The sequence below is a fragment of the Anolis carolinensis genome, chromosome X (assembly GCF_035594765.1).
Source record: "Anolis carolinensis isolate JA03-04 chromosome X, rAnoCar3.1.pri, whole genome shotgun sequence".
NCBI lineage: Eukaryota > Metazoa > Chordata > Lepidosauria > Squamata > Dactyloidae > Anolis > Anolis carolinensis.
The window spans coordinates 5680404-5708052 of record NC_085847.1 but is presented as its reverse complement, the minus strand read 5'-3'; the positions used below and the strand labels follow the sequence as shown (position 1 = coordinate 5708052).

General features: G+C 41.7%; 2 protein-coding genes across 6 annotated transcripts; both read left to right on the top strand.

Annotated features, from left to right (window-relative positions):
* The first annotated feature begins 127 nt into the window (after positions 1-127).
* On the top strand, positions 128-22807 carry cabin1 (calcineurin binding protein 1). Of its 5 annotated transcripts, none has more exons than XM_062958499.1 (37): positions 170-240; positions 632-668; positions 763-858; positions 1252-1365; positions 1556-1666; positions 2001-2181; positions 2343-2472; positions 2757-2915; positions 2991-3208; positions 3293-3461; positions 3697-3836; positions 4002-4219; positions 4304-4382; positions 4659-4852; positions 4961-5104; positions 5415-5609; positions 6099-6335; positions 6452-6629; positions 6910-7031; positions 7124-7285; positions 7578-7784; positions 7907-8052; positions 8346-8607; positions 8868-9128; positions 9289-9440; positions 9760-9860; positions 11228-11356; positions 11495-11697; positions 11942-12055; positions 14863-15026; positions 16034-16130; positions 16210-16566; positions 17129-17203; positions 17284-17515; positions 20218-20286; positions 20371-20594; positions 21195-22807. In XM_062958499.1, the coding sequence occupies exons 2-37, from the start codon at positions 666-668 to the stop codon at positions 21351-21353; spliced, it is 5802 nt and encodes a 1933-aa protein (XP_062814569.1). In that variant the 5' UTR covers positions 170-240; positions 632-665; the 3' UTR covers positions 21354-22807. The 5 variants fall into 5 exon arrangements, 4 of the variants coding, with proteins under 4 accessions (XP_016852555.2, XP_062814570.1, XP_062814569.1 ...); XM_016997068.2 differs by having other exon boundaries at positions 9760-9947; XM_016997066.2 differs by having other exon boundaries at positions 128-240; positions 2991-3461; positions 9760-9947.
* A 145-nt stretch (positions 22808-22952) lies between these two features.
* LOC100567021 (T-box-containing protein TBX6L) lies at positions 22953-27643 on the top strand. Its single transcript, XM_062958512.1, has 9 exons — positions 22953-24845; positions 25477-25573; positions 25757-25859; positions 26132-26296; positions 26428-26577; positions 26651-26721; positions 26822-26889; positions 26981-27122; positions 27361-27643. The coding sequence occupies exons 1-9, from the start codon at positions 24716-24718 to the stop codon at positions 27602-27604; spliced, it is 1170 nt and encodes a 389-aa protein (XP_062814582.1). The 5' UTR covers positions 22953-24715; the 3' UTR covers positions 27605-27643.
* The last annotated feature ends 6 nt before the right edge of the window (positions 27644-27649 follow it).

The window sequence follows — 27649 nt, the reverse complement described above, 5'->3', positions numbered from 1 at the left end:
TGCATTTGGTTCCGCCTACTTGCCCAGCCTTTTCACTGACGTCGTTGCTCGGCAGCCAATGGGAACCCCGTCTGCTCCGTTATCTCGCCTCTCCTTCGCGGTTCTAGGCCCCGCCTAGAACCGCGGCTGGCGGCTGTCAGTCAAGAGCGGCTTTTCGTATCAAAGGGGGCTTAGACCGGGCCGGAAGTCCCGCCTATCACTTCCGACATCAGCCTCTGGAATACCTCAGGAAAGTAAAGGGTCAGGGAAACCATTCTGAAGATCTATATCTATATCTATCTGTATCTAGATCTAATCTATATATATCTCTATATATACACCTATATACATATATGTTGTAATATATTCATTATAGTGAAAGGCTCCTATATATGTCATATATATTGCATATTATAATATTCTATTTTGTTATTATGCTCATTTTAACTTATGCTTATATTATATTATTATGAATTATATTATTATATTTATTATATATTAGTATATTATCTTTCACAAATATATTGTTCTAATGACATTTCACATTCCAGTGCTATTTACCATGATTTCATATTCTTTATTTAATATATTTAATATCTAATAATATTTGCACGATCATTATGTTTCATATTGATATTCCTTTTCTCCTTAGGCTCCTGAGAAGAAGCGCCAAATTATCCCTAAACATGGTAAAATCCCATGCATTTCAATGCTTCATCGTATTAGCCTTTTGTGCCTCTGCATTTCTGATTCAAATTATGATTTATTCATTATTATTATTAGATCCGTATAGCAGCCCTGAATGCAAGGGCTGCCATTGAAGATGATGAACAGGAAGAAACCTTCAAGAGCCACAAGACACAGACCAAGGAAGCCCAGGTCAGTGATGATGATGATGATGATGATAATTATCATCATCATCATCATATTTTATTATTATTATTATTATTATTATTATTGGGACATGAGCAAAGCCTCTCACAAGGATAGTAAAAACATCAAAACATCCGGGCAGCGTCCCCTGGGCAACGTCCTTGCAGACTGCCAATTCTCTCACACTTGCAGTTTCACAAGTCGCTCCTGACACAAAAATTATTATTATTGTCTTCAATTATGAATACCTATTATTATTGTCTTCACATCCTATTATCATTGCATATTATATGATATTATTTTTATCATTATGTTTATTGATATTATTAGTGTCACCAGTTTTATTATTGTTATTCCTTTTAGTACTTTTATTCTCAACTATTTATTATTATGATTTAGGAGGCGGAAGCCTTTGCCTTGTACCATCGGGCCCTTGACCTCCAGAAGCATGACCTTTTTGAGGAATCGGCCAAAGCCTATCACCAGCTCCTTGGAGCAAGGCTCCTCAGGGAGGTCAGTTATTACTGTTGTTGTTGTTGTTGTTCTTATTTTTATTTTATTATTTGATTAATATAATAGTTTGTTATTATTTTAATCATATCATATTTTTATATTACAATGATGCAAATATTATTGTTTTCAATTAGTATAATTATTAATCATCATCATTATTATTATATTGATATTTATTTATTTGTTGCAGGCGGTCCCTTCCGGAGAGGGTCTGAGGCTGAAATATTCCACCTTCAAGAACTTGGCCCAATTGGCGGCTCAAAGGGACGACCTGGAGACCGCCATGCAGTTCTACCTTGAGGTGCAATATTGTTATTATATAATAATAGATAATATAAATATTAAAAGAAATGTTATAACTATATCTATCTATATTATAGCATCATAAAATTTAAAAAATACCACGCTAAGATCAGGCAATATAATCATCATAAAATATAATAAACATAAAATCTATCAATCTATCTATATGTGTGTGTGTATATAATAGGAATATAACAATTTAGTATTATGATTTTACATTATTATATCATAATGATATAATATAACCATAACCTCTTACTTTATAATGTATTATTTTTATTGTAATGATATCATGCTATTATTCTTTTCTTACCTGATGCTTCTTCTTGTAGGCGGTGCTGCTTGACGGGACGGATGTGAGCCTATGGCACCGCATTGGGCGCCTGGCCCTGCGCATGATCCGCCTGCCTTTGGCCCGCCATGCCTTCGAGGAAGGCCTCCAGTGCAACGCTGACCACTGGCCCTCCCTCGACGCCCTCCTCACCGTCCTCTACGCCCTTGGAGACTACCCCAGTGAGAACAAATTATTATAATATATATTATTACTATTATTATTGTATTCCTCCTCACCATCCTCTGTGCCCTTAAGAGACTGCCCTAGTGACACATTACTTCCTCATATTATATAGTGATCAATATGCTTACTAATATATGTATGTATGTATGTATTGCAGCCTGCCTGTACTTCACCTGCAAGGCCTTGGAGAAGGACTGCAAATACAGCAAAGGCCTGGTTCTCAAAGAGAAGATCTTCCAGGAACAGCCTTCTCTCCGGAAGGACTCCCTCCACATGTTCCTCAAAGGGTCCGCTATATCTTCTTCTTCTTGTCATTATTATTATTATCATCATCATTATTATGAATAATATATATACTTTTAAAAATGTGGGAATCGACTTTTTGTTTTGATTATTTTAATTCTTAATTTTATATATTTTTAAATTATATATATATATGTATATGTTTGCTTTTTTAAAAAAATGTAGTAATCGTATTGGTCCTTTGAGCTGGAGCATCACGGTTTTGTCCATTATTTTTTATAATATGTTCATTATATTATTTTTATTTCCCCTCCTTTTGTGGCGGAAGGGACCTGCAGGAGGCGCCAAAAGTGGAGGAAGCGGAAGCAGCGGCCATTTTGGAGGAAGCGCTGGACCTGAGGAGGAAGAGGCGGGAGGCCTTGGAGGACAGGAAGCAGCAGCAGCAGCAGGCGGAGCTACGACTGGCACAGCCCCTCCCAGTCCTAACGTAAATAGATATATCATTCTTCTTCTATTATTATTATTATTATTATTATTTAACCCTAACCCCCTTGCCTCTCAGGTGGAGGTGCCTTGGGGAGAGCCTGCTGGCCACCTACCGCCTGGTGACGACCTCCGACCCCCCGCGACCCAGCCTGGGAACAAGGGTTGACCTCTTTTCGGAGGGAGGGGTGCCCCCCACCAACCCCAGCGACCTCCCGGCAGCTCCATCCATCCCGGCGGCCGACCCCTCGCCCACCTTTGCCCCGACGAACCCTGCTTTCCTGGAGTCGGTTGGAGGTGAGCCAGATGCCGGAACCTTTGGGAATCCTCCTCCCGGGTCCCTTGGGTCGAATGTTGTCTCTCTCTCTCTCTCTCTTGCAGGGGAGGCCTTGGCGGGGGACAAGGCCAGGAAGGCGGCCAAGCGGAAGAGGGCTGCCGAGGAGAGCGGGGAGATGGTCAAGCGGCGCTCAGCCCGAGTGCGCAACACCAAGAGCAAGAAGGAGGAGAAGGTGGACTTCCAGGAGCTCCTCACCAAGTTCCTCCCACCACGGTATGAGGACAGCTTCTGGAACATTCCTTCTGTAGTTTTCCTAGGGCCTTCTGGAACTATCCTGAATTTTCCAGGGCCTTGCAGAGCTTTACAGAACTTTCCAAAACTTCAAAACTCTCTGAAGTGTTCCAGATCCATTCGGGATCCTTTCGGAACCTTCCAAACCCGAAAGAACTCCTTCTGTAGCTTTTTCTGGCAGTGTCTGTATCCTAACGCTTCTGGTTGCAACCCGCAGGTTGAGGAAGCTGGACTTGGAGGAGGAGGAGGGTCCCTTTGGCGGGAGCTTTGAGGTCCAGTCGGAGGCCAAAGAGGAGGCCCTCCATCCCTCAGGGGCACTCAGCCAGACCCTCGACTCGGGCCCCGCCATGGAGTCCGGTAGGAGGAGCCTTCCACAGCCAATCCCGCTATGCCATATTTTATCATATATATATATATGGGGCCCAAATACCAAATATATAATCTGATCTATAATTTAATAATAATGCTGATAATATCATACTCTAATAATAATATGTGTCTCCCTTCCTTGCTGTCCCCCAGAGGAGCAGGGGGTCCAGCGCTTCCTGCTCTGCAACCGGCACAACGGGGGCCTCCTGGAGCTGATGCTGCGCTTCCTGAAGGCCGTCACCCGCCGCTTCCTCTCCAAATGGCCGCCGGGGCTGGCAGAGGTGGTGCTGGGCATCTTCCGCAGCTGGAGGCCCCACAGCAGCAGCCTCCCCAACCCGCTCCTCAGGGACTGTCCCGACGCACACATCCGGGTGAGGAGGGCAGCCGTTTGGGGGAGGGGGGGGTAGGAGCGGGGGGGCCTTTGGAGAGGGAACTCATTCTGCTTCTGCTTCCAGGAGATGATGCTGATGAGCCTCTCCTGCATGGAGCTCCAGCTCGATCAGTGGCTCTTGGCGAAGGGGAAGAGCTCCCTGGGTGAGCAGATCTCATTATAGCTATCTCTATATCCATTTTCTGTAATATTTTGAATCATTATTATTGTATTTCCCCAGAGTGGTGACCGTATTCATATATTTTTATAGTAATAATAATATCTTGAATCTAAAGAGTGTCTACCCAGAGTGGTGGCTGTATTAATTTATTTTTATTTCATATTTTCCCAAACTTATTGCAGTTTCTCCCCAGAGCGGCAGCCATATTAATATATTTTATACATATATAATGCTGTTTTTATTCTTCTTCTTCTTCTAGTGTCTCCCCGGAGTGGTGGTGGCAGCGGCCATCTTAATAATGGCAAATTTGGGCCCGACTTCCCCGGGGCCCACTTCCTGGGCGACCTGCTGCAGCTCTCTTTTGCTTCCTCCCAGAGGGACCTGTTCCAGGAGGAATGGCTGCCTTTTGTGGCCCGCGTCTATTGGCTGAAGGCCCGCTTCCTGGCCCTCCAGGTCAGCACTTCCTGGGACGGGATCTCCCTGAGAGCGTTGCGTTTGGGAAATGAGCCGGGAAATGTCTAGTGGGGCCCCTTCCTTCCTTCCTCCCTCTCTCTCTTGCAGGGCGACACGGAGCAGGCCCTGGAGAACTACGATGTCTGTGGGGAGACCCTGCGCAGCGGAGGCTCGAGGAGCCAAGCCGGGGGGCAGCCCCTTGTCATCCACCTCCCCAACCTCCACCTGGACTCGGTCCTCTCCCTGGAAGAGGTGGGACTCCTCTCACAGAGACCGGGAGGGAGTAAAAGGGATCTGTTGCTCTCCATCACATCCCGTGAATTGGGACAAGGCGACAAGCAACACATACTCTTAAATTGTCTTCTTTGTATTATTATTATAATATTTATTATTATTCCTTGGTACACAACAAGATGAATACACAGCAGACACAATCACTATGCTGGCTGTTGTATTGGATCACATGTCAAACACTTCCCAAGTGCCTAGGACCGTGTGATGTATTGGCAAATAATAATTATAATAATGGAAGATGGTGTAATACATGATTCTTTTCTCCCAGATTGACAAAAACTTGAAATCCCTGGAGCGCTGCCAGTCCTTGGAGGAGATCCAGCGCCTCTATGAGGCCGGCGACTTCCAGGACGTGGTGGCCCTCCTCCGGCCCACCCTCTCCTTTGCCGGGTTTGGGCGCGAGAAGCACCTCGACTTCGCCATCTCCGTCCCAGAAAGGCCTGCACAGCTCCTCCTCGTCCAGGTTTGCAGCCCCCTTCCCCTCTGTTGGCTTCCTTTTCTCTGGGAGAAAAGAGGCCTCTCCTGAGGGGGAAATGACCTCATTCAGCCTTTAGGAGGGAAAACCTGCCTTTTCTACGGGGGGAAAATGGCCTCCTTTGGCCTTTTTTGAGGGAAAAGACACATCTTTATACTTCGTTGGCATCATTTAGATCCTGATTTCATCAGTAGAGGCAAGCTTTACCACAGACAAATCCAACTTTACCTTGGAAAAGGTCAATGGGTTATTTTTACCTCAGAAAAGTTAGGTTTTACCTCAGAAAGGACCCAAAGAGGCAATGTTTACCTCAGAAAATGTTTTACCTTCCAAAGTCTAAAAATAGGACGTCTTTCCTCAGAAAAGGGAGGTTTTACCTCAGAAAAAAATACATTTTACCTCTGAAAAGGCCAGCGAATGCCATTGTAAGCTCAAAAACATTAAGTTTTATTCCTTGTTTTCCGTCTTTCCCGGCAGGACTCGCTCCTGAAGCTGGAGGACTTCCGCCAGTGCCTCTCCTGCTCCGAAGTGGCCCTGAATGAGGCCTTCCAGCAGATGGTCAACGTGACAGAGGCCTCGGCCAGAGAGGAGTGGGTGGCCACCGTGACCCAGCTGCTGCGCGGCATCGACCGGGCCTTGTCGGCCGACCCCGGCATCCTGGACGACCCCAGCACCCTCCCCGCCCGGATCCGGCTGGCCAGCAACCTCATCCAGGTGAGGAGGAGAAGAGGCCAAAGGAGGCAGGGTTTCCCTCACCCATGGATGTTAATTTGTGAAAACCTTCCATTAAGCCAGCAAATTGTTGTCCTGCCTTGCTTCCCCTTTGTCAGATTATCGACTGCAGCATGGCAGCGGTGGGCGAGGAGGGCAAGGAGCCCTTTGTGTCTTCTGTTGTTCCTTGGATCACCCTCCACCGGATTGTGAGGCACGAGGAGCAGGTTGCCACCGGGTCTCCCGTCCGCCCAGCAACCGAGGAACAGCAACCACAGCCACAGCCCTGCGAGGAAGGTGCGACTCATCTTGAGTTATTGCTTAAGAATAATATTAGTATTCATGTTTAAAATAATAATAACTTGAAATTATTGTTTACACATTTTAACAGTACAGTATTTAAATATAGTAATACAAAAATGTTTAAAAAACTATATTTAAAGTATGGGTTTTATATACATATCATTAAAAATAGATTCATATACAGTATATATGAATTATAAAAAACAAAAAAAATATATCATGGAAAAATTATACATGGAATATATATTGTATTGCGATTTTATTTTGGTTCCAGGGGCCCCATCTCCGGAGTCCCCCCTTTTGCCCTCGTCCCTGATGCTCCTCAATACGGCCCATGAATACCTCGGACGGCGCTCTTGGTGCTGCAACTCGGATGGTGCCCTCCTCAAATTTTACGTAATTACTCATTAAATAATTCAATAAATGATGAAAATAAGCTGCCATTACTTGTTTTGGGGGGATTTAGCTTCCTTTTCCATTGGTTCCAGGTGCGAGTCCTTCAGAAAGAGCTGCTAGCCTCCACTTCGGAGGACACTCATCCCTACAAGGAGGAGCTGGAGACAGCCCTGGAGCAGTGCTTCTACTGTCTCTACGGCTTTCCCAGCAAAAAAAGCAAGGCCCGCTACCTGGAGGAACACTCCACCCAACAGGTGAGGTGGCCCTCTCCCTTTTTTGGTGGTTTTTTTCTCCTCAGAAAAGGCCAAATTTACCTCAGGAAAGGCCCCGAGAGATGGGTTTTGCTTCAAAAAAGACCCAAAGAGAAAACATTTACCTCAAAAATGTAATGTTTCCCTCAGAAAAGGCCAATGGTGGCCACGTTTACCTTTGAAAAGGCTCAAAGTGGCAATGTTTCCCTCAGAAAATGGAACGTTTCCTTCAGAAGAGGCCAATGGGGGCCATTTTTTCCCCTTTGAGAAAGCCTCGTTGGCCTTGTCCCGGCAGGTGGACCTGGCGTGGGAGGACGCCCTCTTCCTGTTTGATTACTTCAAGCCAAAGACCCTCCCGGAGTTTGACAGCTACAAGACCAGCACCGTCTCGGCTGACTTGGCCAACCTCCTCAAGAAGATTGCCGCCATCGTCCCCCAAACGGAGAGGCCCACCTTGAAAATGGAGGAGGTCTCGGGCTACATCGAGGGCACCCTCAGCAAGGTGGGCAGCAGGACCTGGGCTGTGTGGCGGGGGCAGGAAGTGGGATTATGAGAAACAGGAAGTGGGGTCTTTTGGGGAGACCAAAAGTGGGGCCTCCCTTCCACGTCCTTGTGGTTTGCTAGGCCCCGGCTCTCCCCGAAGGGGCGGACGACTCCCCGCCGGTGGTGACGGAGCTGTATTACCTCCTGGCGGATTACCATTTCAAGAACAAGGAGCAGGCCAAGGCCATCAAGTTCTACATGCACGACATCTGCATCTGCCCCAACAGGTGGGTCAAGGCGCTCCGTGTCCCATCATCCCCCTTTCCCCCAGGAGGTGCAGCAGTGCCCGTTGCCATCTTTGGTACCAGGGTGAAATAGGAAAGGGCGGTCACTGCGGTGGAGCCATCCTTCCCCAGCTGATGAGATATGTAGCCCCATCTGTAGTAGTCTCTGGCTCCCTAGGATGGTTTGGAATAGGAAAGGGCGATCACAGTGATGGACTATCCTTCGTCAGATGATGGGATATGTAGTTCCCCTGCGGCCACGCTCTCTCTCTCTCTCTCTCTCTCTCTGGGCCCAGGTTTGACTCGTGGGCAGGGATGGCTCTGGCGAGGGCCAGCCGCATCCAAGACAAGCTCAACTCCAACGAGCTGAAGAGCGACGGTCCCATCTGGAAGCACTCGGCTCCTGTCCTGAACTCCTTCCGGAGGGCCCTCGAGATCGACGCCTCCAACCTCTCCCTCTGGATCGAGTTTGGGGCCACCTCCTATGCCCTCCACTCCTTCGCCTCCCGGCAGATCAAGCAGCGCAAGGCCCAGATGGCCCCCGAGACCCTCACACAGGTCAGGAGCAGCGGGGCTGGCGGGCATCTCCCTTTCACCTTTTGAACCACAGAAAAAGCCAAAAGAGGCTGGCTTTTCCTCAGAAACGGCATCTTTTCCTTTTAAAAAGCCAAAGAAGGGAGGTTTCACCTCAGAAAAGACCAAAGGAGGCCATTTTTCCCTCCGAAAGGGCCTCTTTTTCCCGCGGAAGAGGCCAACGGAGACCGGGTTCCCCTCCCAAGTGGGCCATTTTGTGCTCCCTCTCCCCCCTTTGGTCCCAGATGGAGGAGCGTCGGGAGGGGATGCTGGCGACGGCCAAGCGGTGCTTCTCCTCGGCCTCGCACTGCGAAGGGGACGGGGACGAGGAGGAGTGGCTGATCCACTACATGCTGGGCAAGATTGCCGAGAAGCAGAAGGAGCCGCCCCTGGTCTACCTCCGCCATTACAAGCAAGCCGCCCACTTCCTGCACGAGGAGGCCGCCCGGTACCCCAAGAAGATCCACTACCACAACCCTCCGGAGCTGGCCATGGAGGCCCTGGAGGTAGGGGGACGTTCCAGGCATTTCCTGTTGGAGGAAATGGCCTCAAATGGACACCAGGGTGCACTGAAATGGGATAGGAGTTCTCCGTTTCTCAACGAGGAAACTGGGTGATGGTCTCATGCAAAAGTGTGGTAATTCCGGGACCATCTTTGCCCCCAAGGTCTACTTCCGCCTCCATGCCTCCATCTTGAAACTGGTGGGGAGCCCCGACTGGGGCGTCGACGCGGAGCTGCTGGTCACCTTCATGAAGGAGGCAGCCGAGGGACCCTTCGCCCGGGGAGAGGAGAAGAACGCTCCCAAAATGGCCGAAAAGTGAGTCCCAGCTGGGTCGGCTGGTTAGTTATGTCAAGCCCCTACTTTCTCCCTTCTCCAGGTCTGAGAAGAAGACTATCTCTGTATCAGCCCTGCTTTCTCGCTTCTCTGGCTCTATCCATCTAATTACAATAATGAAGAATTATTCTAGCTAGATAGATAATCAAGTAGGCCTTCCCCTCAGAGCTGCAGAAGAGAGAAAGAAGGCCTTAGAGATATATAGGCTTTCCCTCAGAAAAGGCAGAAAGGAGGCAGGTTTTTTTCCCTCATTTCCACCAGAGAAGGCTCTTTGACCGCTGTCTCCTCCTTGCCCTTCCAGGGAGAAGCTGCTTCTGGCGGACGACGACTCGGGCTCCTCCTCTTCCGGGACGGTGGCTCCGGGGCCAGGGACCTCCTCTTCCTCTTCCTCCTCCGGCCCAGGTCTGACTTCCCCTCCTTACACCGCCACCCCGGTTGACCACGATTACGTCAAATGTAAAAAAAGCCGCCCGCAGGCCGCTACGGATGGTACAGTTCTCAAACCACACAGAGCCACCAAATCTAGAGATAAATATATATTTAAATATGCTTATTTCTCTCTCCTTGGCTTGCTTGCTCGAGCGACGCACCCCAAAGGCTTGCTTTATTTATTTTTCTCCTCCTCCCCCCACCAAGGCTTTAGATAATGTCGTTGTCACTTCTGTGTGTTGTCATTACAATATCGGGATAATAAAAGCAATATCCCGAAAGCTTCCGGAATGTTCTCTCCTTTTGCTCCGATTTAGCCGGCTTTCTCTTCCTTCCAACAAAGGCTGTTAAATAATATTGCCGTTGTTGCTTTTGTGTTGTCGTTTTTGCCACAGTCATTTAAAATTTTAATATGATATTAAATTATATTTATGTATTTATTATATTATTACACTTATTTGTTTTATTATATATTTATTTTATTATAATCAGTATATTTATTATTATATATAACAAATAATATTGTTGAACAATATTTATTATTAATAAACATATATATTTCTGAAATTTTTGGAATGATTATTGTAATATTAATATGTTTATTATATGTATATAATATTTATATTTATTTATTGTGTTTATTATATTTAATATTAAAATACTGTATAATAAATTATATTAGTAAATAGTTTTTATTGTTGTTGTTATTATTATTTGAAAGATGTTCTGGAAGTTTCTGGAATATTCTTCCTTCTCATTTACCCACCATTTTCATCTTTCTACCAAGGCTTTTAAATAATGTCACTTGTGTGTGTTGTTGTTATTGCCATTGTCATTATTAAAATTATTAATATTTTATTAATATTGTATTTATTTATAATATTATAAACATAAATTGATATTCCGGAAGCTTCCGGAATGTTCTTCCTTTCGCTCTGATCGAGCCTCCATCTTGCATTCCCTGCTTTGTTTGCTTTCCACTGCAATTGTCATAATTAAAATTTTGAAATGATATGAAAATTACATTCTGGAAGCTCTTGGAATATTGTATATTTATTTATTTATTTATATTTTGTATTGATTTTGTATATTTAACATTAATGTAATATATAATAAGCAATGGTATTTCATAATATAATTTTAAAATGATATTCAAGAAGCTTCCGGAATGTTCTTCCTATCACTCCGGTTGAACCGCCATCTTCTTTCCCTGCTTCTTTTTAAAAAAAAAACAATTCTGGAAACCTCTGGAGTGTTTTTCCTTTCGCCATATATAGCTTAACATGATATTTCAATGGTTATCCCGTATTATTTTCCCTCTAATTTCTGTTCCGCTGCAGAACGGAGCCAGGACAGCAACGGGGCGGTTGTTCTCTCGGATTCGAACTCGACGCAAGACGTCTTTGCGGGACCTGCCGCCGCCTCCTCGGAGGGACCCAGCGCCACCCCCCTGGCCGAGGAGGAAAGGGGTAGGGATTGCCCCGAGGAGAGAGCCCACGGCAGGCCTTCCTTCTCCCTTCTCCATCCATCGTGGTATCTCTCTCCATCTCTCTCTTTCTCTGTGTATCCTTATGACAAGGTCTTCTCCTCCTCCTCCCCCTCTGCAGGGAAGCCCGAGGGTCCCCCGTCGGAGCCCCCAGCCCAGAAGCCTCCCCCTGCCCCTGCCCTGCCGCTCCTCCCTGCAGACCCGGTGGGCCGGGTGTGGGCCCTGTGCGTGGGGGCCCTGCGCCTCTGCCTCTCCCGCTTCCCCCAGCACTACAAGAGCCTCTACCGCCTGGCCGCCCTCTACGCCTATGGCCCCGCCCACAAGGTCAGCAACGGGGTCACTCACGGGGAGAGGGGGCGGGAAGGGTCACCTGGCAGTCGGGGGAGCGATGGGAAAGGGGGGGAGAGGAGGGCCCAGAGAGGGCCATATGGGGGTCCATGGGGTTAGGGGGACCCCATAGTGGGAAGGGGGGGAAGGGTCTCGGGTGCAGAGAGAGGAGGGGGTCCACAAGGGGAGGGGCAGAAGGTGGGGTCACATGGGGTGACCCTGGCCCTCTCCTGCCTTGCAGAACCTCCTCTGGGCCCGGGACGTGCTCCTGGGCACCCCCCTGCCGTGGACCCAGCTGCCCCACATGCCGGCCCAGGGCCTCTTCTGCGAGCGGAACAAGACCAACTTCTTCAACGTGAGCAGGAGCCTTAGTAGGAGGATTTGGATGTGCCTACTTCACATTCTTTGCTATTCCATTTCTATTCTTTTCCTATCATTGTGGTTTGGCTATTTCATATTCTATCATCTTCAATACAGTGTTCCCTCACTTATTGCTGGGGTTAGGTTCCAGGACCACCCACCAAAAGTGAAAATCCACAAAGTAGGGAAGCTATATTTATTTTAATATTTATACATTATTTTAGTAGTTACACACTATTTTAAGTCTTTATCAACCAGTCATGTGTTGATAAATTGCCTCCTTCTCCTCTTGTTGCCGCTTGGGCTCCTTTTCTCTCCCTTTGGCTTCTCCTTCCTCCCTTCCTTAGGATGGAAATTGTCGTTTTTTATGATTTATTATAGTCTTTTAGAGTTCATTGAAAAACCACAAAACAGCAAATCCGCTAAAAGTGAACCGCAAAGTAGTGAGGGAACACTGTACTTTGTATACTTTATATTCTATTTATCATGATTATTTTATTTTTATTATTTGTATATTTATTTCCTACTGTATATGTTCTGTTTATGATTACAGTAGAGTCTCACTTATCCAACGTTCTGGATTATCCAAGCCATTTTTGTAGTCAATGTTTTCAATATATCATGATACTTTGGTGCTAAATTCGTAAATACAGTAATAATTACTACATAGAATTAATGTGTAATGAACTACTTTTTCTGTCAAATTTGTTGTATAACATGATGTTTTGGGGCTTAATTTGTAAAATCATAACCTATTTTGATGTTTAATAGGTTTTTTTCTTAATCTCTCCTTATTATCCAACATATTCATTTATCTAACATTCTGCCGGCCTGTTTATGTTGGATAAGTGAGACGCTACTGTATTTGTTGTTGTTTATTTTATATTGCACTTCTTGTTTGATTATTCTTATGGTTTGTATCTTTTAAATTGTATTCCATTGTTTTTATATTCCTGAGAGAGATACTTCTCAGGCACTGTCTGGACATGCGCAGAAGGCAGGCCTTCTTCCTCCTCCTGCTCTAATTCTCCCCTCTCTCTTTGTCATTGGGGCATGCGCAGAACGCGGGCTCTCCTTAGCCCCGCCCCTCCCTGCTCTGGGAGAGGAGGCCTCGCCCCTTGTTTCTCTATCGACAGCAGTGGGCGGGGCCGAAGGAGAGAGGCCGCGCCCTTCGCCCCGCCCCTCCATCGCCTCCATCTCCCCGAAGCCCCCGCTGATGCGCCCAATGGCGAGGAACTCTGGGAATTGGAGTCCCGGGGGAGGGAAGCCCCGGCCTGCTCCTCCTTCCCTCGCTGTGATTGGGCGGGCCCTGGCGGTGGGCGGGGCTTCGAGGGAGGTGCTAGAAGAGGCGGCGGAGGCGGAGGAGGAGGCGGCTTGGGGCCGTCATGGTGAGGCAGGAAGCGAACTGGGCAGACTGGGAGGGAATGGGAGTACTGGGAAGGGGCTGGGGACGCCTAAGCCCCTCCTTTTATTCCTCCCTTCCTTCCGGTTTCCCTCATCCCTTTGCATTTCGGGATATGCTGCTGAGAAGTCCTCTCAGGTCCCTTCCACACAGCTAGATCACAGCCCACATTGTCTGCTTTGAACTGGGATATATGACAGTGTGGACTCAGGAAACCTGGTTCAAAACCGATCTTGGGGTCTCTGTGTGGAAGGGCCCTCAGTGGCCTTGGTTTTCTCCTCACGATTGGTGTATAATATATAGAACAGCAAGAGAAATAAATATATTATAAATATATTGGATATAGTATTTTAAAAATGTGTATCTATGCACTAACTATACAAAGGGCAAATATATATAGGGGGTGTGTGTATGTGGTGCATATATGTGTTTATAAACTAAATGTATTTATCATGCCCATAAATATTTAAGTAAGTACTGTAGTTGCTTAATATTTACTAATTAATATTAGTAAATATTTAAGTAAATAGATTTTCCTGCTTCTTGCAGGGGGTTGGACTGACCTGTGAGGTCTCTTCCAACTCTACGATTCTGTGATTCTTTATATCTGTGTTCTGATTTTATGTATATGGATGTATATACAACATATAGCGCATGAGGTGTGTAAAAAATATCAGTATGGATATTAATTGATAGATATCTATCAAGAATATATGTACAGTAGAGTCTCACTTATCCAAACCTCGCTTATCCAAGCTTCTGGATTATCCAAGCCATTTTTGTAGTCAATGTTTTCAATATATCGTGATATTTTGGTGCTAAATTTGCAAATACAGTAATTACTACATAGCATTACTGCGTATTGAACTACTTTTTCTGTCAAGTTTGTTGTATAACATGATGTTTTGGTGCTTAATTTGTAAAATCATAACCTAATTTGATGTTTAATAGGCTTTTCCTTAATCCCTCCTTATTATCCAAGATATTTGCTTATCCAAGCTTCTGCCAGCCCATTTAGCTTGGATAAGTGAGACTCTACTGTATTTCAAAGTGGCTGTAAATAATATTTATCATCAGGAAAAATAAGTTACCTGAAGTGGCATTGTGTGTCAGAAAAGGCCAAAGGGGGTGGGTTTCCCTCAGGAGAGGCCAAAGGAGGCCGTTTTTACCCCAGAAAAGGCCAAAGGAGGCAGGTCTTCCCTCAGAAAATGCATCTTTTCCCTCAGGAAAGGCCAAAGGAGGCCCCCTGTACCTAAGAAAAGCCCAAAAGGAGGCAGGTTTTCCCTCAGAAAAGGCCAAAGGGGGAAGGATTTTTCAAAAAAACCCAACCCCTCTTTACCTCAGAAAAGGCCCAAAGGAGTCCCTGAGCTGACTTCCCGCTTCCCTTCCTGGGGTCGCAGGGCATCTGGCGCATCCCGGTGGATGAGATTGACCGCCCGGGGAGCTTTTCGTGGCACATGAACCGCTCCATCGTCCTCCTCCTGGAGGTCCTTTCGCAACTGAAGGACCACGGAACCCTCCTCAAGGTCTGCTCCATGCTACAGAGGACCCCCGACCAGGGAAAGTGAGTCCCAGAGGCTGTGTGTGTCTATATACTATATTGTCAAATTTTATTATTCCAATTCATATTCTTGTATTTTATTATTTTATCTATACACATTTATTTTCTATGTATAGATATATGTGTGTGTGTATATATATGTATGTAGGGCCCCTGGTGGTGGCGCAGTGTGTTAAAGCACTGAGCTGCTGAACTTGCAGACCGAAAGGTCCCTGGTTCAAATCCCGGGAGCGGAATGAGTGCTCGCTGTTAGTCCCAGCTTCTGCCAACCTAGCAGTTCGAAAACATGCCAATGTGAGTAGATCACTAGATACCGCTCCGGCGGGAAGGTAACCCTGGCGCTCCATGCAGTCATGCCGGCCACATGACCTTGGAGGTGTCTACGGACAACGCCAGCTCTTTGGCCTAGAAATGGAGATGAGCACCAACCCTTAGAGTCAGTCACGACTGGACTTATCATCAGGGGAAAACCTTTACTTTTACCAACCTTTATATGTATGTATACAAAAATACTGGATATCTCTGTATATGCATGACACACATACATTTGTTTCCAAAATAGAATGGGTTCAGGAGTGATTTTGGGAAAGAGATTGTGTGGGATTCAAGATATTGATATACACATATACATATACAGTAGAGTCTCACTTCTCCAAGCCTCGCTTATCCAAGCCTTTGGATTATCCAAGCCATTTTTGTAGTCAATGTTTTCAATATATCATGATATTTTGGTGCTAAATTCGTAAATACAGTAATTACAACATAACATTACTGCATATTGAACTACTTTTTCTGCCAAGTTTGTTGTATAACATGATGTTTTGGTGCTTAATTTGTAAAATCAACCTCATTTGATGTTTAATATGCTTTTCCTTAATCCCTCCTTATTATCCAACATATTCGCTTATCCAAGGTTCTGCCGGCCCATTTACCTTGGATAAGTGAGACTCTGCTGTATATGTATATATTTTGTTCCTCATAAACGCCACTTCCTATTTTCCTTCCAACAGGAAGTACCTCCGGGATGCCGACCGGCAAGTCCTGGCCCAGCACGCCTTTGCCCTCACCGTCCTGGCCCTCGAGGAGATGCTGAACGACATCACAGAGGTCAGAGGTCACTGATATTTCAGGGGGTGAGGGGTCACACAAACGGGCTCCTCCCGACTCAACCCACCCCTTTTCTCAGGACTCCGACGACCCTTGCGGGGGGGACAAGAAGGTCGCTGAGCCCTCGGCCGAAGAAGAACATAGGATGACCGTCGAGATGGCCCCGCCCCCTTCCAAAATGGCCACCGAGGCGATGGACATGGAGGTCCGGACCCCGGAGCTTTCTCTTGAGGAGCTGAGCATCAGCTCTCGACTTCCTGTTCCAACAATGGCCCCGAGGGCGACCCGGAAGCGGAAGCTGACGCAGGACCCGGAGTCCGGGAAGAGGCTGCTCCTGGACGCCTACCGGGTCTGGCAGCAGGGACAGAAGGTCGTGACCTATGACCTGGGCAGGATTGAGAAGATCATGTCCGAGACCTACATGCTGATCAAGCAGGTGAGCCCCGGCTTCAAGGGAGGCACAACAAAAAAGGCCTCCGAAATGCCCTTCCAAAGCCCAGCTCATGTGTCACCGTGGCCTCCGGGGGTCCTCCCATGTGGTGGCCACTTTGTTTCTGTGACACATAATAATAATAATAATAATAATAATAATAATAATAATAATAATAATAAGTTTATTTATATCCCGCCTCCATCTCCCCCGAAGGGGACTCGGGGCGGCTTACAGCAAAATCAGATACAAAACAATGATACAATATGAAACAGCAAAGAACAATAACAAAAACCAATCGTGATATATACACAGTAACCGAAAAAACACAACGTGGTATTAAAACATCGAATTAAAAACAATGAGGTTGCAATAGCGGATAAGCAAGGTGCACATTATGAGTTACACATTGTCATTCATCTATAGTTATATTATAATAAATGTTTAATTTAAATTGCATCATAATGTATATGTATATTATTATATTTTATTGCATTATGATGTATATAACATATTGATATTACATTTTAATTTATAACATATCACAATGTATGTTTATCTTCTCGAGGTGGATGAGGAGGCTGCTCTGGAGCAAGCGGTGAAGTTCTGCCAGGTCCATGTTGGAGCCGCCGCCCAGAAACAGGTGAGTGGAGCCCCCACTTCCTCTTGGAGACCCACCCACTTCCTCTTGGAGATCCACCCACTTCCTGCTGTTTTCCACAGAATATGGGGGAGACCCCTTCCGCCCCGAAGCCCCCCAAGGAGGGCACCCTCCCCCTGATGTCGACCCCTTTGATGACCTCCGACCCCCGGGCCCCCAAGGAGAGCAAGATGGCCACCCCGACCCCAGCCATGACCCCGACCCCTTTGTTGCTCCTGCTGCCGACCCCCACCCCCCGGACGCCTGAGGCGGCTGCTTCGTCCAGCACCAAGCCCTCCATTGGCGACCAAAGAGGTAAGACGAACCAACCATTATCATCATCATCATCATCATCATATTAATATTATAACACAGTAATATAATACAATATAGCATAACAATGCAATGTTCTAATGATATAATATGTATTACATTATATTGTAATATATGATTGTTATTATTATTATTTTGTATATTAATACAGTACAAGATAAGAATAATACACTGTAACAATAATAGAATACATATATAAATCTACAAACATTAAATATTGATAATATGTACATATAAATGCATATACAAATATATATATACACATTAATGTGTATATGTACAGTAGAGTCTCACTTATCCAACATTCGCTTATCCAACGTTCTGGATTATCCAACACATTTTTGTAGTCAATGATTTCAATACATTGTGATATTTTGGTGCTAAATTTGTAAATACAGGAATTACTACATAGCATTACTGCGTATTGAACTACTTTTTCTGTCAAATTTGATGTATAACATGATGTTTTGGTGCTTAATTTGTAAAATCATAACCTCATTGGATGTTTAATAGGCTTTTCCTTAATCCCTCCTTATTATCCAACATATTCGCTTATCCAACATTCTGCCGGCCCGTTTATGTTGGATAAGCGAGACTGTACTGTATATATATTTAATGTATAAATATAAACCTCTATCAGTAAAATTTAAAAATACACATAAATATAGAAATATAGAAAATATAATAATAGTGATAGTAATGAGAATTTTATTTCTTACCAGCCTCTCCTTGTGGCTTGAGGTGGGTTACAGAGAATAATTAAAACACATCAACATTGTAAAAATTCCACAATCACACATATTAAAATGTATTTCTATAAAATAAGTATTAAAATATATGAAACAGAGATTAAACAAAGGCATGTAGTCATATACATATGTATATATACACATGTATAAATATTAAAAATTAAAATTATAAATATATTTGTATACCTAAAGGAGTGTATATGATTTAGATACACGTACGTTTTATATTTATCTATTTATCTTTGTGTGTGTGGGTGTGTGTGTCTGCCCATCTCTTGCATAACGAGGGAGAGAGGGTTGCCATGGAAACGGGAGCCAACGAGGAGCATTATATTTATTTATTTTTATGTTTATTTGCTTCGAAAGGAAAGGGAAGAAGGAGGAAGAAAGGTAGATAAAGGAGAAGGGTTATAATATCATGGATTATTATTTTCATGGTTCATTCATGGATATATTACTTTAGGTAATAAGAGATAGATTCAGATTTGCTGTTTGTGATTTATTTTTTCATGCAAATAGAGGGTTTTTGTTGTTGTCACACATTTGCATTTTCATTGAAAGGTTTTTAAAAGGGAAATAAATGAAAAAAATAGTATTTCTTGAATTTTGGGAGAAAGTTTCTTATTTCATTTATAGGATTGGATTGGAATATTTTGGTTGTATATTTTATTCTGTTTTATATTTTCTTTATACATTTTGTTTAAGTTCCATATATATACTTTATTTTATTTACATATTTACTGTATTTTGTTTTATTTATGCTATTGTTTTATTCATAGTTTTATATAGTTTATGATTTTATTGTTTGATTTGTATATTCATATATTTTGTGTTATTTGTATATTTGTTTTATTTTATATATTTTAGTTTGTTTATATATTTTGATTTATTTGTATGTTTTGTTTTGTTTATATACATTATATTTATATATTTGCACCATGAAACCAGGTTATTGTGTACTTTATTGATTTTTCAAGTGATGTACCTTAGCTCCTGCAGATAATATAAATATTTAGTACTGTATTTTATTTATATAATGTTTTACAAATTTAATATATTAATATTGTATTTATTTAACAATACTATATTTTATTTGTATAATAATTTAATATAGTTTATATCTTATTTATAGAGTATGTTAACTTAGTAACTATATATATATATTTTTCGTGTCAGGAGCAACCGGAGTTGCTTCTGGAGTGAGAGAATTGGCCGTCTGCAAGGACGTTGCCCAGGGGACGTTGCCCGGATGTTTTTTGATGTTTTACCATCTTTGTGGGAGGCTTCTCTCATGTCCCAGTAACTATTTTGTATGTCTATTATAATTTATTTATGTACTACAGTAGAGTCTCGCTTATCCAAGGTTCTGGATTATCCAAGCCATTTTTGTGGTCAATGTTTTCAATATATCGTGATATTTTGGTGCTAAATTCGTAAATACAGTCATTACAACATCACATTACTGCGTATTGAACTGCTTTTTCTGTCAAATTTGTTGTAAAACATGATGTTTTGGTGCTTAATTTGTAACATCATAACCTAATTTGTAACATCATAACCTAATAGGCTTTTCCTTAATCCCTCCTTATTATCCAAGATATTCGCTTATCCAAGGTTCTGCTGGCCCGTTTAGCTTGGATAAGTGAGACTCTACTGTATTTCAATTCAAACTATATTTCATTTATTTTAGTAATATATTTAATTTAATGACATGCTATTTAATTTGTATTTTAATACTACATTTTATTTCTATAATATTTTAACTATTACTATATTTTATATGTAATATATTTAATGCAGTGTTTCAATATGATATTTTAATATATTTTATTTATATAGCATTTGACTTTAATTGTAGTATATTTTAGTTATATTGTATTTTAATCGTAATGTATTTTATTTATATTTTAAATAAATATTTTATCTATCTTGTAGAGGAGGAAGAAGAGGAGGAAGAGGAAGGGGAGCTGGACCCACCCTCCAAGATGGCTGCCGCCACGATGGGTGAGCAATAGGGAAGGGGATTCTGGGAGATCTCAGAATGCAATACTTCCTGTATTATTATTTACCCATTTCTTCCTGCTTTAGGGGTCGCGGCCCCAGAGGTTGACCCCGGGAAGGTTGAGGGGGTCCCGCGGCCAAAGCCCCGCCCCCCTCCCGGGGTCCCCAGGCTCTTCATCCCCTCCTTGAGCTCCTCGTCGCTGACACCAATGACCCCCAAGTTCCCCCCGGAGATCACCGTGACCCCGCCGACCCCCACCCTCCTCTCCCCGAAGGGCAGCGTCTCCGAGGAAACCAAGCAGAAGCTCAAGGTGGGACAAGATGGTCGCTATTCCAAAATGGACAGCCTTGAATGGGATTCGGGCGGAATTTCTTTTTTGAGTGGCGTTAGAATTATTAGAATATTAATACTCTATTATATCATTAATATATTGTTATAATATTAATATAATAACAAGACTTTACAAGGGAATTTCATTTTATTTTATAATATTAGTACATTATAATACATGATTCTAATATTGTATTATAATGTTTTATGTTGTAATGTTGTGATATGGTATTGCAAAGTTATAAAATTGTCATATAATGATAGTATTCTAATAGGGTAGCATTATTGCAGTATTACTCTGAAATGGGATTATTTTGTGAATTGTATTTTGAAAAAATATTTCATCCTTCTCTTGTTCATTTGAAGAAATAGAGCTGTCCAGCGGTAGAATATACTTCCTCTTCCTCCAAAGAGAGGCTGGAAGGCCATCAGTTGGGAGGGGTCAAATGGTGTCATGGCCGAACGGGAGATGAGTGTCCCTTGGGGTCCCTTCTGACTCGAGGATCCTCTAGAACGGGATGGTGGTTGACCTTGTGTTTCCGATCTCTCTCTTCTCCTGTTGGCCATGGTCTGCCGCCAGTCGGCCATCTTGTCCTCCCAGTCGGCCGCCAACGTCAAGAAGGAGGCCCTCCGCCAACCGGCCCTGGAGATCCTGGAGACGTCCAGCCAGGAGTCCTCTCTGGAGAGCGAAGATGAGGATGATGACGAAGAGGAGGAGGAAGACTATATGGACGCCTGAGGAGCGAGTGCCTTCTGCCATCTTGGATTCCAGCCAAAACAGGGATCGACAAAACATCCCGACCTTTTTCCATCCGTTTGATCCAATTTGTTCCCATTTCTCTATTTTTTCAGCCATTTTTAAAATAAATCAGTTTTCTTATTATTTTGAATTTTTTTTTGGGGCGGGGGATACATTTTATTATTTTCTTGGGTTTTTTTTTTTTTTGGTTTTTTTTGTAGGTCCTTCCTCGTAATTTCAGAAATTTTGGTCAGCCATCTTTTTCAGTCTAAGGATTTGACCAAACGGCATTATTCTGGTGACATTTTGGGATAATTCCGGATTACAAATTCCAATAACATTTTGGATTTCGGCGAAATTTATCCAGACAATTGATTGAAGAACTGGATTATAATTTCCAATAATATTTTGAATGAGGATTCGACAAACAACATTGCTCTGGTAACATTTTGGAATTCCTTATGATTTTTTGGAATTTTGGCAAGATGCATCCAGACACATATTTGAGAAATATTACAATTTCTGAGAATATTTTGAATTTCCATGGGATTTATTCAGATGAGGATTTTGCCGAATGGGATTATCATTTCCAGGAATATTTTGAATTTTGGGAAAATTTATCCAGAGGTGATATATATTTGAAGGATTATAAATTCCAGGAATATTTTGAATTTCAATGAAACATACCCAGATTGTTATAATTTCCAGGAATATTTTGATTTTTTGTGAAATACCTCCAGATGAATATTTTTTGGAAGGGGATGATAATTTTTAGTAATCTTTTGAGAGATAGATTCAGACAAACATTTGAGGGATTGCAGATTTTCATAAATTTTGAATTGTTGTGATATATAAATGAATATGTGTATAAATATATGTGTGTGTACATTTTATATACACACACACATATATATATCACCAAAAATTAAAAATATTACCAATATTTATATATATTGAAAGTTATTATGGATTCCCAGTAATATTTTGATAAACATTTGAAGGATTATAACTTCTGGTAATAGTTTTAATTTTCATGAACTATTTCCAGACAAAATATTCAGATAAATATTCGAAGAACGGGATTGCGGATTTTCATAATATTTTGGTTAAATAATATATATATCTGGGGGGATATTATGAATTTCCAGTAATATTTCAGACATATATATGAGAAATGCCATTACGGTAAATGAATTTTGGGATTACTGTAAATGTTTCCTTTTGGGGGGAATTATGTTTCAATGAGGAGAAGAAAATAAAGAGTTTACATTATATGTATATATATATATAGTCTATCACTTCTATTAGTTTGCTTCATTTTGGTGATATTTGCGAATGCATCGGGAATGGCGTCACGCACCGCGATATACCGGGTTTGTTTTTGTTTACTCTTTGCCTGGCTTTGTAATATAAATAATGAATTCTCTTTTTCTAATAAAGTGGGAAAATTTAAATTTCTCTTGGTTGTTAATAGGAGATGAAGCATAGCCGGATATTACTGTTCTGCCTATATGCCTAGATTGTGCTACCTTTCCTAATATCTTTTTTAAAAAATATTTTAAATATAAATAATTATCATTTTAACCGTTAAATGCGAGTGAATGAGAGTAAAAAGGAAACTTTTTAACAAGTCTTTCTTTAGTATTTAATTTGTCCACTTAATGACTTTTATTTGACCGTTTTTCAGGTAAAGAGCTTTTATTTCCCCTTTTACTGCATCAATAATTATCGAACGGCTTTAAAAGCCTATTTGTTTTCTTTCTCGCTTTGTGTTTTTATAAACTTGTTTCTTTGGGCAACAAAACAAAAGTTTATTTTTTATTTAATTTATAATTTTATTATTATCTTGTTTTATTTTTTATCATTTCCTTTTTTAAAGTGCTTTGTGCTTTTGGGAATTGGGAGAAAATTATAAACTGGATGAAAAACTTATTTTTCTATTAATTTTTATTATTTTTAATTGCTTTATATTTTTGGGAAATTGGAAAAAATATGTATGTATTCAAAATAATATTTTTAATTTTATGCTATTAAGCAACATATACATAATACAAATATTTTGAAATATTTTTGTTTTATTTTTTGTTTTATTATATGCTTTGTGTTTTTGAAATATGGATGGAAAAAACAAATCAATATATGATTTGTTTGAATAAAATTCAGAAAGAATAATATTTTTTTAAATTTTCTTATTTTATTATGTTAAGTGCTTTTGGAAATAGGGTGGAGAAAGTATATTTGTTTAAAAATAAAATACAGAAATAATAATAACATTGTATTGATTTTTTGTTATTTATATTGCTTTGTGTTTTTGGAAAATTGGACAGAAAAACTATTTATATATAGGTATTTTAAAAATAAATTACATAAATAGTTGTATTTTTAATTCTTCACCATTTGTTTAAGTGATGAAACAGAAGACGCCTAAATACATTCTTTGGTTTTAAAAAGGATTAAATGTAAAATATTCAGGACTATTTTGTTTTGTTTTTTAAATAAATCTTTTAATGGAGGTTTAATGGAGCTTTTTTTAAAAGGATAATAAAAAGGTGAATTTCCTTGTTTGTCTATGGCCCTCAAAGGCCTAATTTCCACACAAATAAAGGGAAATAAAGGCCTTAAGTGGGTTTTTATGGCTTTCGGCCTAAAAGCTTCCTTTTATTTTATCTTCTTTTAAATCCTTTACAAAAGTATTGAAGGGATAACGAGGGAAAATATTTAAAAGATAATATAAGAATAAAATATCAAATACAATAGTAATAAATCAGATTTAATTTCATTGGACTTATTTTATAATGTGGTAATAATGCATTTAAATTAAGAAAAATAGATAGAATAAAATATCAAATGTAATAGTAATAAATTGGATTTAATCACTTATTCAATGTTGCAATAATGCATTTAAATTAAGAAAAATAAATAGAGTAAAAAATTAATAATAATAATAATAAAATCAGATTTAATTTAATCAAACTTATTTCCTGAATTGAAGTTTAATTCTTATCAGGCAGACACGGAGTTTACTTTCAGAGAAATAATAATGGAATATAATTATAGAATAATAATAATAATGTCTTATTATTGTTTTGAGAGTCATAGAAACATAATAATAATTCCAGAATCTAGTCAACTCTGTTATTACTTTGTATTATTATTATTATTATTAATAATGTCTCTTTATTGTTATTATTATTACAAATGTAATAATAATTTTAAATGTTAGCCTGCGGAGAAGATCCTCCATTCAATCCAGCGATATATATTCCTTTTCTGCAATGCAATTAGTCACTTAAATCGACTCTGAATTAAAGGGAGGCTTTTAATTGACGAAAAGGGTCATTATTCCCCCCCCTTTTCCCCCCATGATGCCCTTCTTCCCTCTTTTAAACGTCTTCTATAAAAGGGCGATTCGGACCTTTTTTGAGAGAAGAAGAAGCAAGGCTCCCATTGAATCCAGTGCGGACGGAAACATGGAGGAGGACAGCGCCCCAGGTCAGGGAGAATTGTTGTTGTTGTTGTTGTTGTTTTGGCTTAGAAGAATCCATTCCTGTTGTATATTATATTATTATATTATATATAAGTATCTTTTGTTATTATTTTGGCTTAGACGAATCCGTCCCTATTGTGTGTGTGTGTGTGTGTGTGTGTATATATATATATATATACATACACACACACACACATAATGACTTAGAAGAATCCATTATATTATATTATTATATTATTACTATATAGTATAGGAATGGGCCCTTTTATTTTATATATATATATATATATATATATATATATATATATATATATATATATATATAGTAATATATATATATATTACTATATTATTATTAATGTTACCATTTTGCTTTGGAGAATGTATGCCTATATTATGTATTTTCATATTCTTATTAGTTTGGCTTAGAAGGATCCATATATATATATAATTTATTTTGGCTTAGAAGAGGGATCCAATCCTATATTATTATTATTATTATTATTATTATTATTATGGCTTAGAAAGATCCATTCCTATATTACATATTATTACTGTTGTTACTATTATTATATCCCAATGTTCCCCTTTTCCAAGTAGGGGGTTGATGGGTCATCTTAATATTTTCTTCTCCAGCATCTTCCTCTTCCATTGAAGTCACTTTGGAGGATCGGGATCTTTGGGAAAAATTCCATCAAATTGGGACCGAGATGATCATCACCAAAAACGGGAGGTGAGTTTGAGCTTCATATTATAATTTACTATAATTTATTCGAACTTTTTTCTTATTTTTTCTATCTTTTTCTTATTTTTTCTTAATTTATTTTTGTCTCATTTTCCATATTATTTTTCTTATTTCTTAATTTATTATTTTTTATTTAATTTTTCTTCCTTGATTCTGTTTCCCCTTCTCCAGGCGCATGTTCCCTCAATGCAAAATCAAGGTGAGCGGACTGCTTTCTGAAGCCAAGTATCTCATGATGGTGGACTTTGTTCCTCTGGACAATTTCCGTTATAAGGTACAAAAATATACACCAATTTTTAAAATCTATTTGTATTAAAATAATCCTATTTGTGGTATATTTCTTCCGAAAAATAATCCAGTTGGTAATTTCATGATATATTTTATATTACAAATAATCGGATATTTACTACCCATTTATTTTTCATACTTTTTTGGTATATTTCATAGTAATGTGATGATATATATTGTGATATAGACAAAATTAATTGGATGGTGAATGGTGTGAATGCTGCCTTTGATGGTGGTCTCTCCCTGTGTGTCCATCAGTGGGCGAAGGACCAATGGGAGGTGTCTGGGAAGGCGGAGCCCCGCCCCCCACCCCGGACCTACCTGCACCCGGACTCTCCATCCCTCGGCTCCCATTGGATGAAGCAGGCCGTCTCCTTCCAGAAGCTCAAGCTCACCAACAACACCCTGGACCCCCAGGGACACGTGAGGGACCCCCCAAGATGGCCGCCAAACCACCCCGCCCCTTCTTGCCCTCCCCAGATGGCCGCCACGGGATCGTCACTTAGGAATCAAAGGGAATGGGAATTCCAACATGGACCCTATTAAATCCGCAGGTGATCCTCCACTCGATGCACCGCTACCAGCCCCGGTTCCATGTCCTTCGTGCGGAAGAGGGCCACGACGGGGGCCGGTGGAGCGCCTTCCGGACCTTTCTCTTCCCCGAGACGGCCTTCACCTCGGTCACGGCCTACCAGAACCAGGAGGTGAGGGCCCGCCTGCGTGGACACAACCCCCGGCCTTTGGCACAATATTCATCTTAATCTTTCTGTTGCTTAGATCACGAAACTGAAAATATACAACAATCCGTTTGCAAAGGGCTTCCGGGATCAAGGAGGGAACGCTTCGCGGTGAGCCCAATATTGATTCTATTTAGAACATTTATTTGTTCAAACATATCAAACGTGTTAAATGAAGGATTGTTATCATAATTTTGGAATCTTTCCAAAGGGAGGGGAGGGTCCAACGGAAGAGGAAGAAGGAGGAGAGCCCATTGAAGATGGCTGCCCACCAAAGAGGTATTCCCAGCTGGCCGGCTTTTGGGTCCCACCCCTTCCTTCCAACATGGCGGACGGAGTGGCCATCTCGCTTTTATTCCCTTCTGATCAGTGGAGCCGATGGGCTTGCCGATGGTTGGGAAAATGGCCGAGGAAAACGAGGAAGAGGAGGAAGGTGGCCGTGGCCCCGACGAGTGGCCCGACGGACACCGCTTTGGGCCTCCTCCAGCCAAAATGGCCGAAGGCCCTCTCAGGTGGGAGAAGCAGAATAAGATGGCAATGGATCGAACCCACTGTAAATTATGGGAAGAGAAAGATAGAATTCTGTTGACATTCATATAACTATGGTTTGTGTGTGTGTGTATATATATATTGTATATGTAAATTGATATATAGATATATCTATGTGTACACACATGATTACGTAAGATTCATATATATATGTAATATTTGTGTGTGTGTGTGACTTGTCCTCTCCTCTTCCTTTGACAGGTTCCTCCCAGAGACCGAGGACCTTTGGCCCCGCCCCCCTCCTCCGGCGGACTTTCCTCCGAAGGTCATGACCCCTGACCCGGGCCCCTCCCCCTTCCGTCCTGCCTTTCCGGAGCAGGCCTTTGGGGCCCCATGGATGGTGACCCCTCCCCCTTACTGCCCCATGGCCTTCCCTGCTGAGTTTGGGGGCTCCCAAGGGGGTCATGCCCCGGGCTCCCCGTGCCCCTTCTTCCCTTATTGGTGACTGGAGAATGGGAAAGAATAAAAATGCATGTCAAATGCGGACGCA

Coding starts and splice junctions, on each gene's coding strand:
- cabin1 (XM_016997066.2), top strand. Junction 3,837..4,001: donor GGGCCCCGCCATGGAGTCCG/GTAGGAGGAGCC, acceptor GCTGTCCCCCAG/AGGAGCAGGGGGTCCAGCGC. Junction 7,032..7,123: donor GTGCCCTCCTCAAATTTTAC/GTAATTACTCAT, acceptor CATTGGTTCCAG/GTGCGAGTCCTTCAGAAAGA.
- LOC100567021 (XM_062958512.1), top strand. CDS start 24,716: ATGATGCCCTTCTTCCCTCTTTTAAACGTCTTCTATAAAAGGGCGATT. Junction 25,574..25,756: donor ATCATCACCAAAAACGGGAG/GTGAGTTTGAGC, acceptor CCCCTTCTCCAG/GCGCATGTTCCCTCAATGCA. Junction 27,123..27,360: donor ATGGCCGAAGGCCCTCTCAG/GTGGGAGAAGCA, acceptor TTCCTTTGACAG/GTTCCTCCCAGAGACCGAGG.